This window comes from Lithobates pipiens, unplaced genomic scaffold (genome assembly GCF_037356315.1).
Source record: "Lithobates pipiens isolate NorthernLeopardFrog02 unplaced genomic scaffold, aLitPip1_a1.2 Scaffold_8, whole genome shotgun sequence".
Taxonomy (NCBI): Eukaryota; Metazoa; Chordata; class Amphibia; order Anura; family Ranidae; genus Lithobates; species Lithobates pipiens.
Window position 1 is genome coordinate 136361610 of NW_027507903.1, and position 12663 is coordinate 136374272.

At 40.3% G+C, this 12663-nt stretch overlaps 1 protein-coding gene across 1 annotated transcript; it reads right to left on the bottom strand.

Moving 5' to 3' along the window:
* Positions 1–1098: 1098 nt before the first annotated feature.
* Positions 1099–11488, bottom strand: LOC143960908 (uncharacterized). The gene is made up of 3 exons (XM_077469924.1): positions 11167–11488; positions 6653–6736; positions 1099–2595 (listed from the first exon to the last, which is right to left on the bottom strand). Exons 1-3 carry the CDS (start codon positions 11480–11482, stop codon positions 2573–2575), a joined length of 423 nt encoding a protein of 140 aa, XP_077326050.1. The 5' UTR covers positions 11483–11488; the 3' UTR covers positions 1099–2572.
* Between the last annotated feature and the right edge of the window lie 1175 nt (positions 11489–12663).

Consider the following 12663-nt stretch of genomic DNA (forward strand, 5'->3'; position numbering starts at 1 on the left):
CGATTATGTGCACCCCAGACCCGGAAGTGCAGGATCGTGTACTAGTCACGCGATCCTGTGCAGGAGAGCCACCTGAGCTCGAAGTGATGACAGTCCATAAACAGTTTTTCAGCTAAAAAATCTTTAGTCAGTACTTGTTTCAAGTTTCTTTTTAATCTTGGATCAGTTTATAAATAAGGAAGTCTGTACAATTTCTATTACAGTACTATGATATTTCATGCCATCTTTAAAAGGAATGTACAATGGAGTCATAATAAGCATTCTACCTGTTATATATCTACAGGCAGTCCCCGGGTTACAAACAAGAAGGTTCTGTACATTTGTTCTTGAGTTGATTTTGTATGTAAGTTGGAACAGGTACATTTTTTTAAGTGTAACTCCAGCCCAAAAATTATGGCCGCCTGGCGGTTTCCAGGACCAGCGCGATATGGCACTACCTCCGTTCTTAAATATGAATCATGTGTAAGGCTGCTTTCACACTGGGGCGGTATTCAGGCGTTACAGTGCTAAAAATAGCGCCTGTGTAGCGCCTGAAAAAAACCGGCCCCTTTCCCTCTAGTGTGAAAGCCGGAGGGCTTTCACACTGGCGCGATGCTCTGGTAGGATGGTGAAAAAAGTCCTGCTAGCCGCATCTTTGGAGCGGTGAAGGAGCGGTGTATTCACCGCTCCTAAACCACTCCTACCCATTGAAATCAATGGGATACCGCGGCAATACCGCCGGCTAGTGCCCGCAGACCGCCGCTAAAACGACGGTAAAGCGCCGCTAAAAATAGCGGCGCTTTACCGCCGACGCCGCTCCCGCCCCAGTGTGAAAGCAGCCTAAGTTGGATGTTTGTAACTTGGGGACTGCCTTTACTGGATCATATATAAAGAAAAAAAAGCAGAATGAAAATACCCAGCAATGAAGTCCACAACAACTACTGGAGTGGTCAAAATATCATGTTTAATACAACACATTTAATGCAAACCTGATCATTTTTAAATATTTTATAAAACACATTCATTATAACTATAAACTTCTTATAGCAAATAGTTGGATAATAGGTTCCCCTGATTAGGAAAACATACCCCCCCCCCCCCCCCTTATAGTATCAGACACATATAACAATATGGTACAGTGCAAACATATATACTGATGTGCAAACAGAAACTACATAGATAGGCATTACCAAATACAGCAATATATAGCAATCAAGGAAAAAAACCCTGAGCCCTGGTTCACACAGGGGCAACAAGTCATGCTCCATAAACTGCAATGGAACCGTTCTAATAGGAGCAACTCAAGTCGCTCTGACTTAGAAAAAGGTTCCTGCACTACTTTTGGGTGACTTCAGAGCGTCTTGCATTGACTTCTATTACAGAAGTCGTTTACAAGCCGCACTGAGGTCGTGCTGTGTGGGGCGACTTTGAATTTGTGTGAACTGCCTCTTCAAATATGCTGCAAATAAACCATATGCATGTGAATATTACCAATAGCTTTGTTATTTCCTTAAAAAATAATATGAGAAATGACCACCTATGTAACTAAGGGCAAAATAGAGACAATATAAGGAAAAGTAACTGGGTAAAATTGTGAAGTGCAGAAAAGGATGAACAGAAACAAGGTCAAGTGTTCCAAGAAACTAGCATTTTTATTGGAAGGCCAGTAATTGCAGCCCTCATATTTCACTCACTTTTTAGGTTTACTTAAAAAAAAACAGTTACAACTGGGCATTTTGTAAGAATCTACTGTAAACATTTAAGCTTGGTTCACACTTCAGACGGATGTGGCTCGCAGCAGTGGTCTGGTGCATCCCTGTTCTCCATTTCAGGGACACATTTTTTCCTGAATTAAGCCCTGAAATTGACCCAAAGACGCCCCGCAGATGTGTGAACAAGCTCCATAGTGGGCAGGTCACAATTTCCTGTCATGTGAATTGGATGCAGGGAAAGCCGCATCCAATTCTTAATAGTGTGACCCAGCCTTAGTCTTAAATTATTATTATTATATAAGGCCCCCGTTTTCATTAGGCGATTTGGAATCATGGGCAGGAGCTTCTTTTGGACGACAAATGCGTATAGAGCAGCCCATTGGAGGGAATAGGCTGCACTTTGCGTGACACACAGAAACACGTCTAAATCACGCTTTTAAAAACACAAGCAGGAAAGCTCATTCCTGCTGGAGTTCTTGTCTGCTGGAGTACAGCACATCTCCTCTTCTCTTCAATGTCTGCCTAATGGATCACTCTACTCAACTTTAGAGTTCAGGTCTACTTTAACCGGAATCTAATTATTTGATATGGATTACTGCACTTTCCATAAGACATTGACCTCTGCAGTGCTTAACTGTATAAGCCTGTATACACATTTTTTCTCTGATTAATAATGTTTTGAAATCACCAACATGAAGTGAAAAACAATTAGAACAATGAACAGTAATTTGAAATACACATAAGCATAAGCAAATAAAACAAATAAAGCTAGTATAAATATTTCTGGAAATACAAATGCACAAGGTTTATTATTGTAAACATTAGAAACCAGTTTTCGGAACAGTATCTTCCATAGACTTGATGCCTGGAATGTCTATAATTTATCGTACAATCCAAATATGAGCTGTAGAGAAAAATGAACAACTGGCTTTACCTAATTATTGTGTAATAAAATTAACAAATTTATCAAGCAACAATATCATATGTAATCCTGATAAATTAATAAAAATGAATAAACCACAAGTGAAACAATGAAAACAGTAAAGAAAATACATAACCTAGACTGCCCTGGTTCCCATTGGTATGATTTGAAATGTCAAATCAGCGGCAGTTGCCGGCAATGGGACCATCCTTATCGGTGCGACGTTGCATTTCAAAAAGTCGTTTCTGTACTACTTTTTGCGATTTCGGGCTGCGATTTACATTGACATCTGTACAGAAACCTGCACAGATATCTCTGAAATCGCGTCCAAAATCGTGACTGATATGCGGGAGTGAAATCGTAAAAGTTCAGCTGAACTCACACGGCTTCATTCCTGCAGCTTAGTGCGAACCTGGGCTTAAAAAGTGAACCTGAGAAGAGATTGGAGAAGGAGCAGCTCCAAAGTACCAGATATATTAAACAACAGATGGAGGCCAGGTACGGAAGGACGAATGGTGAAGGCAGGGCTGTGAGGCGAGACGTCTGAAGCATGGCATACTAAAAAACACCTCTTCCAAAGCTATAAGAATATTTTATTCACAGTCCTGGATCTAACCTTAGTGGAAGGAGAAACAAAAGTAGATTTTGTTGTCTTTAACCGGTTCCCGATGTACGTCGACATGGCTGGGCAAATGTAATACCTGTACATCCCTTTAAATTTGCTGCCATGCCATCGCGTGTGCACCTCCGGGACCTCCGTGAGTCAGATCATGGGTCCCGTGTACTTGATGTAAACAAGCATTTCCCCATTCTGCCTAGTGACAGTGTCACTGATCTCTGCTCCCTGTGATCGGGAGCAGAGATCAGTGACGTGTCACATGTAAATGCATTTGAAAGACCGCTGCGCAAATACAGTGGGGCACAAAATATTGCAACAACCACCATTTTATTCTCTGGGGTCTCTGCTAAAAAATATATATGTATAATGTTCTGAGTAATTTTCTATCAATAAATATTGATTTTAACTTGTAAGCAGCAAGTGCCAGAAAAAAATGTTTAGAGATCATTTTCAAGTTCAGCTTGACTTTAATAAGTGTTTAAGTGGATAAACTTCGCTCACCTACACACAGAAGTTAATTCTTTTGATCTAAGAAGAAAATTTACTTTGTTTACATTATTCAGGATGTTGTGATAAAACTTGTCAGGTTGCCTGGATTTTTTGCTTTCAGCTGAGAGAACTCTCTGCACTTGTTAGAAAAAATCGTGACATGCTGTTTTGAAGATCGGGAAGGGAAAAGAATCGCAATTTTGATTCTTAATGATTAATCGTGCAGCTCTACTGTGAAAAAGCTTGTAGCATTGTCATAATAAATAAAAAATATATACTACTGCCCTACTACATGTAACATTCCCATACTAAATAAAAAAATAGTTTTTATACTTGGGAATACAATTTTTTGCAGTTGTTCTAATTAGTTTGGTTTTATTGCTTATTTAGTTAGCAATTTAAATGTTCTAGGTTGCAGAAAACCCCAAGTTATTTTGTGCAGTGCTGCTGACTATCCTCTCTCTATTACTGTGCAGTAGCCATTGAAGTGTATCTAAACTCAAAACCTAAAATGTAAGTTAATGCAGCTAGTAGTCTTTGGTGTACTGGTTGCATTAAATGGGGACAACCTTGGCTTTCTTTTGGCAATATTTTTATGCAACTCTAAACAAATAACAAAACGTAAATATATATATATTAAAAAAAAAATTTTAAACAAAATTTAAGGGAAAAAGTGGAGAAAGGCATTCACTATGCACACACGATCAGAAAATCATGCAAAAAATACCGCTTTCGAAGCAATTGTACGATAATCAAATCGTTAGTACAGATCTTTCGAGAGCCAATCAGGACAGTTCATCCGATATTATTTGATCGGACATGCATGAAATTTTGTTTTCGTTTAACCACTTGGTTACAGGGCACTTACACCCCCTTCCTGCCCAGGTCATTTTTTAGCTTTCAGTGTTGTCGCACTTTGAATGACAATTCACAGTGTCATGCTACACTGTACCCAAACAAATTTTTTATTATTTTCTTCACACAAATAGAGCTTTCTTTTGGTGGTTATTTAATCACTGCTGTTTTTTTTTTTTTTTTTACTAAGTTTCTGTCAGTAAATTTTGCAACTAAGTAATTTTTCTCCTTCACTGATGTGCGCTGATGAAGCTGCACTGATGGGCACTGATAGGCTGAACTGGTGGGCATTGATGAGGTGGCACTTATTGGCACTGACTAGGTGGCACTGATGAGGAGGCACTAATATGCCTCACTTATGGGCACTGATAGGTGGCACTGATATGTGGCACTGATGGGCACTGATAGGCAGCACTGATGGGCACTGTTAAGTGGCACTGATGGGCACTAATAGGTGGCACTGGTGGGCACTGATAGGTGGCACTGGTGGGCACTGATAGGTGGCACGGATAGGCGGTACTGATGGGCACTGATATGTGACACTGATGGGTGATACTGATGGGCACTGATAGGTGGCACTGATATGTGGCACTGATGGGCACTGATAGGCAGCACTGATGGGCACTGTTAAGTGGCACTGATGGGCACTAATAGGTGGCACTGGTGGGCACTGATAGGTGGCACTGGTGGGCACTGATAGGTGGCACGGATAGGCGGTACTGATGGGCACTGATATGTGACACTGATGGGTGATACTGATGGGCACTGATCGACAGCAGTGATGGGCATTGATGGGCAGCACTGATAGGCAGCACTGATAGCCAGCAATGACTGGCATCGCTAATGGGCACTGGTTGGTGGCACTTGTGGGCAGTGGTGGGCACTGATTGCTGGCACTGGTGGGCACTGATTGCTGGCACTGGTGGGAAATGGTGGGCACTGATTGATGACATTGCTGGATCTATATTGTAATCAGGGCACTATTGATCAGTGCCCTGATTACATGCCTAGATGTCCCCCTGCGTGGACACAGCCGATCACATGTTAACAGAGATCGGGGTGGTGCCATGTCCTAGCAACATGGTGCTAGGACAAGAGTGGTCGTTCTGGGACGCCGTTATATGACGGTGTCCCAGAACAAGAGCCGCACCGCCCCACCGTCACTGTCGCTGTTTTGACGTTGATTACCGGCATCTCCATGTTTACATGTGATCGGCTGTGATTGGACACGGCCTATCACATGTTAACAGAGATCGGGGTCATGCCCTGTCCTAGCAACATGGCGCGACTGTGATCGCCGCGCTGCATGCCCCCGCAGGCGCACAAGAGCGGCCATTCTGGGACACCGTCATATGAGAACTGCACTGCCCCGCCGTCATTTGATGGGCGGCAACTAGTTAATCAGTACAGCTGTGATTTGAAAATGCAATTTTTAATACAAATGTATTACAACACATGACATCACTTTCTAATTTTTATTCTGTCGTACGAGAATTTTCGTGACTTAGAGTAAACTCTTCAGATTCGATCTGAGATTAGCATGCAAAAATAAAAACTTACAATCATTCATCCGATAATCTCATTGTGTGCCCTGAGCTTTAGGGTGAAAAGGAATACAATTTGTTTTACTTTTTTTTAAGATTTATTTACCTATGTTCATATAAAGACCAAAGTTCACACCTTTTCTACTTATCAATAAAATAGTAAATACAATGTATAAATATATTATTACTCTGTAGTATTCAAGAACACTTGCAGACTATATTTTACACAGGAGCATCTGTATTTTGAAAGTTGCTTTTTAAATATTATACATAGCAATTCCCGGCTGTCATTTTGACAGTCGATAATTGCAAGTAATGGTAATAACAGCGAAGAAGAAGAAATGATAAGGGAAAACATTTAGCTATCAGATGAATCTGGGTCACAGGAGGGCAGAACTAAGTGCACCCCTGTGACCCACAGGAGAAGTATGACCAAAAGAGCTTTGGCCATGTTTCTTCTTGAGTTTTATACCCTCTAACTGTAAGCACAGTCAAAAAAAGGTCAATTGGAAACAAAAGTGTCAATACTTACTAACTGTAATAGCTGCCACAAAAACGATGAAAAGAAGAATCATCAATGAGGATTTTATTATCAGTATAGTGGTTTGGGAGATACCTGTAGAAATAAACAGAGAACTTGAAATTGTCATGAATGCAATTATGCTGGCGAAAAAGCTGGTAGTATCTAATAATAGAACAGAGACCTTTATGAAAAACTAGTCTTGTTGGATGTTGTTTTAAAAATCCACTGAGATGAAATCTCTCATCTTTAATCAAGTTATCATCAGATATGTTGGCTATGTTCCTGCTTGAAAAGTTGAAAACTGTAACCCTTAGGCCGCGTACACACGGGCGGACTGTTCGCCCAACTTTGTCCGCTGAACAGTGTTTCAGCGGACAGTCCGCTCGTGTGTGGGCTTTCAGCAGACAGTTTCAGCGGACAGTCTGACGAACAAAGTTTTTCGGAATTTCCGTAAAACTGTCCGCTGAAACTTGGTTTCAGCGAACAGTCCCCTCGTGTGTAGGCTTGTTCGTCAAACTAAGTTCCGCGCATGCTCAGAAAGGATTTACACGCCGAAAGTTATAATGCAGTGTATAGGACGTCGTATTTTTCGTCCCGTCGTACGTGCCGTTCACGTCATCGCGCACGGTTTCAGCAAACTGTTCGTACGTCGTGTGTGGCCATGTCCGTCCATGCTAATTTTGAGCGGACTGTTTGCCGAAACTGTTTGACGGACAAAGTTGGGCGAACAGTACCCGCGTGTGTACGCGGCCTTATAGTTGTTCTTATCTAAATGGTATATTTTTTATATTACAAACAGTATTACAATAAAAAATAGGAGAGTATACCTATTTGAGTTGTGTATTTGCTTCCGATTTCAAAATAATCATCTCAGCTTACCTTCCCCTCTGTTCTTATGCATTCCAAGTCTTTTCTTTTTTTTCTCCTCAATCTTTACTTTGAGTTATTTCTTCTACTTATTATACCTCCACATTTCCTCATCCCACCCACATTAGGATTGCTTCCCTACATCCACTTGGCTTTTTGATTTTTTTTCTCTATCTCGCTCTCTTTTAATTTTGGCTTTGTGTGTTACAAATATAGGATCCGGACTACTGTAATTTTTTTTACAAACTAATAGTTTCACTGTATATTTTAATTGTCCTTATGTGTCCTTACAACCCTTGTTTTAACAATGAAGCTGTTATATACCTGTAAATGGCATGTCACACTAAAAACAAGAAAGTATTGAAAGAGTCTGTTTCTGTTACAAATAAATAACCCAAAAGAAGATTCAGGGTCAGTTTCCACATTCTTTGGGCCATCTACCACGGGAATCCCTAGACGGAGAAGCAAACAAGGAGGTAACGGTAAGCCCAATAAAACCAGCAGCTCCTTCGGGGGTCAGTGCTACATATATACATATATATATATATATATATATATATATATATATACAGAAAAGATATTTCCAAAAAGAGGCAGCAACTTAACCACTTGCCGAACAGCTGACGCACATTGGCGTTGGCAAAGTGGTTCGTTCCTGCGAAACAACGCACCCGAACATGGCTCCTTTAAGAGCCACAGCAGCCACCCATGATCGGCGGGCACGAGAGCCAGAACGGGAACATTTTCCAACAGGACCAATCCCTGAGGCCTAGCTCATACTGGTGCAACATGCGCTCACACTTTGAGAGCACAAGTGGCATGACAAATCGCGACCCATTAAGTGCGATGGAACCACTGGACTTGAGTCGCTCCGACTTAGAAAAAAGGTTCCTGCACTTCTTTGGTGGGACTTCAGCATGAGTTGCATTGATGTATGTTAAAGAAGTCATATGCCAGTCGTGCCGAAGTCACGCTGGGATTACAGCTTTGAAGTTGCGTGACTTTGAAGTCACAGCAGTGTGAACCAAGCCTGATAGGGAGCTTTCTTGGCACTTCCTCCTGCACCCATCTCCATCCAAAAGTAAAAAAGAGTTGTCTGAAGTTTAGTTTTAATATCCATTTAAATTAAATAAATGCAAACCTAAATCTTAAGGAGAGAAAATGGTTGTAAAATATCTGTACAACTGAAATCAAATAATCAACTTCATTAAAACATTATGATATACAGTACAAGCATATATGACTAGACCCATTTTTGCTATTTAAAGCAGTAATAAACCGAAACGCGAACATTTATTATATTGCAGCTTACCAATCCTTAGATGTGATGGCTGTGACAGTTTCATTTTTTAGGCTTTCTTTCTTCTATTTCCTCTTGTGGTCCAGCCAGTAAGTCTTTTACAGTTATAGGGATGAGCCAGACCATTTAACACTGAGGCTGCTTAAAGCAGGGCTTAAAATGATCAGTGTTTATTTATTTATGTAAAATCTGTATCCCAAATGCAAGAATTGTAGCTGTAACAGAAAATAAAGTATTAACTGGAGTTTGGCTTTAATATGTTAATGCAGCTAAATCTGCTTTAACACTCCCCTCCTCCAGAATAACAATGCTGCTGTCAGAATCGGCCACCGGTGCTCCTTCATTCAGAGTGGGGGCATTCTAGTACAGGAAGTGTGTTCCAGGCCTGATCACCAGGGGAAAATAGAGGTAAAAAAGCATAAAAATTAAAACTAATAGTGCCACCACATCGAATAATTGGTAAGCTGCAATACATCACATTTTTGTTTTTGTCACGCGTAACCCTAACACAGGTAGTCTGACACTTTAGCTGGCTTCTGTATTCTTCACCTATAGCAGCCCCCTTTCCCATAAGGGAAGGAGTACAATACACAAGTAAATGCGCAAAAACAGGGTCAAAGTTTTTCCCAATGTCCACCAGTCTCTCACCAATTGAAACCAAAGATCCAATTAAATGAATGAGAGTCCATATTATGAAAAGATCCGTATGGTTATAAATATAAAAGCTACTGTCCAGTAGAACAAAGGAAAGCATTTAAAACCAGGAGCTCCATATCCAGGGCTGCCATCAGTGAAGGACAGAAACCATGTTCCAAAGTCTGTGAAAAAAAGCAAAGGAAGAGGCGCCTCTGGGTGTAGAGATAACACACTTTAATTAAAAAAACGCATTTATTTCAGGCAACTCACATTTTGGATGTGGTCTATGAGCATTCAGTCACTTTAAAAGCTGAGCATGGATGTGGTCATCTAGTAGTCCATCAAGCTGAGGCACTGTAGCCGCTAGTGGCCAGGAAGTGGCACAGACGCGGAGAGAGATGACATCATGAGGTGGGTGCGACCGGTTTCGTGAGCGTACAGGCTGAGGTTGTTTGACAGCCGCGCTCCTTCATCAAGGATGCTCTTGATGAAGGAGCGCGGCTGTCAAACAACCTCAGCCTGTACGCTCACGAAACCGGTCGCACCCACCTCATGATGTCATCTCTCTCCGCGTCTGTGCCACTTCCTGGCCACTAGCGGCTACAGTGCCTCAGCTTGATGGACTACTAGATGACCACATCCATGCTCAGCTTTTAAAGTGACTGAATGCTCATAGACCACATCCAAAATGTGAGTTGCCTGAAATAAATGCGTTTTTTTAATTAAAGTGTGTTATCTCTACACCCAGAGTCGCCTCTTCCTTTGCTTTCTTTTTTTTTTTTTCCATAAGGGAAGGAGGCCTACTGGTACTCGGTTGCCCCCAGGACTTATACACAATGCTTTAGTGTCTGGCAACCTCTCTGGGGCAGGTGCAAACTGAGAAAAGCAAACAGGTATTTGTGGTTTGAAGATAGGCAGGGTGGTTCAATGACAGTCCAGGTATAAAGCAGGCAAGGTCCAGAGTAGTCAGGGTCCAATCCAGTCAAAAGGCAGCCAGAGTTCAGAGAATAGTCGATATCCAATCCAAGGTCATAAACAGGGAAATCCAAACAGCAGAGCAGGACAGACAGACAGGGAGCTTGAGCATGTATTACACATGCTATCAGAAGCATAAGACTGCAGGCTTGGGTGGCTTAAGTCAGGCCTGGTCTCCATCCAGAAACCGGCCACAGCAAAACACTTTGCAGGTGGACAAACAGACAGTGAGAATGTATCACAGCCAAAACCAGGATGCTGGAATAAGACAAGTAGCTATCAAAGATCAGGAGCACTTAATGCACCTGGCAGGTTTTAGTTTTGTGTTTAATACCACTTTAGGTAGATAGATGGTATACTACAATTCCTTGGTACATCACTGAGATTGTTGTATTGAAACACTCACATGGATTCAAATGAATGAGGTTGTATCCGATGGCAGTTTAATCAAATAACTCATTTGTACATTTTTAAACTAGAGAAGGAAAGTTATAAAATGTTAAAAAATATGGGATTCCTGTAATGCTTTACCATCACTTGTAGGCGTAAAGTGAGGTTGTGAAGAACTAAAGAGAATATTTAAATGTTTGAATTCACCAGTGTTATGAGTTTAACAAGCCAGCTAGTAAAAAACTTTTTGAAAAGTAAATAAAAATTCTAATTGTATGCTCATCCACTTCAGATTAGACCAATCCAAATATGATATAAAAAAGAGTTGTTACATATATTACTTGGGATACATTACCTGTACTTGTGAGTGTAGGGTAATGTTGCCAGATTTTTGGGATGAGATTAGTTGAATTTTTGACCACGCCAGTTACATGATTAGCCTCACAAGTGATTAATGAATTATTGGAACAGCTGGTAATATTCACCCAGAACTTGTGGGTAGCATCAAAAGATCCGTCTGCATTTCTTACAAGGGTAAAGTTGTTCAACAGCTTCAGAACTTCTCCACAAGTCATAGTCAACTCTACTCTCACATCTTCTGGATAAAATTCAAGCAGAATGCAAACTACAGTAACTTCATGTTTACCATTCTGAAAATATTTAACCAGCATTTTTGGAGAAGCTAAATATAAATAGAAAAAATACAATAATGTTATTATTTTTTTTTTTTATGCAATCGCATTATAGACATATTTATCTATCAAAATGTCTCATATAAAGCTCTCTGGCTGTTGTGATTAGTAATATGTGATTCTGTACATTTTTTTGTAAGAGCAATTTTTATTTCTTACAAGTACAAAGTAATTCACCATATTCAGGATTTCTCTAAATGAGTATCTCATACATACATATAAGAATGAACCTACAAAAACAGGGAACGTAAACAAAGCAAGAGGCAGCTTGCGTCAATTCTAAATCATATCAATCTAGATTCCCACTGATGCTGTTCATTCTGATATATAGGAAGCTATATGTGTAAGCATTGTGTAGGTAAAGCCAGTCATTGTTCTTTTCAAACATCCAAATACATAAAAGAGAATATATAATATGATTTCTTCTTAATTTCACTGAAAATGTGAATTAAACTCAAGTTTGCTATATTTCTACTTCATAATTCATACAAAAAATCTGTCACACTATGTGGGATAACAATGTAAAATGAAGGTGAGTGAACCAATAATAAATATCCTATTTCTACTTAGGCAGTTACAAATGTGTTTCAGTGCAGTGTATACGATGTAACCACCTTAAGAACAGGCCACAACATTTCCAGCACCCGGTAACTTAGAAATAAACATTTCCAGTACTCAGTCAAAAATATATAATATATTTGGTAATACAAAGTGTGGCCTTCAGAATTCGAATAGGCCCATGCTTGGAATCAGTTGTCTAAGCAAGTACACAATATAAAGACCAAATCCATATCCACAGTTTACCACAATATATAAATAGCTTTTATTTAGCAAATTTTAGTTACATATAGATACAGTATTAAAAGTAGAAACAACCAGGCACACAACATATGGTTTTAGGTGTCAGCCATGTCTAAAACTTCTTTAGAAAATGTCAGAAAAGGAAGGGAGAGGGAGGCGCATCTAAGTGTAGTATTAGTAACACATTTTATTGCACAAAATACATCGCACTTACAGGATATAGGCAGAACACATGTATTGTGTTAAGGAATCATCATCCCCAAAGGCTGCCACAGTCCAGTGTGTCTCCCGGGGTCCAGATGGCTGTGGAGGAGACCATACCAGGCCACATGACCTTAACAGGGGCAGGGTACCTTGCT

What these genes read in the sequence shown, in the direction of transcription:
- LOC143960908 (XM_077469924.1), bottom strand. Translation starts at nt 11,482, where the DNA reads ATGCTGGTTAAATATTTTCAGAATGGTAAACATGAAGTTACTGTAGTT. An exon ending in CCCTACACTCACAAGTACAG is followed by an intron (nt 6,737 to 11,166) that starts GTAATGTATCCC and finishes TTATTTCTACAG; the next exon opens with GTATCTCCCAAACCACTATA. An exon ending in TGTGGCAGCTATTACAGTTA is followed by an intron (nt 2,596 to 6,652) that starts GTAAGTATTGAC and finishes TTTTCTCTACAG; the next exon opens with CTCATATTTGGATTGTACGA.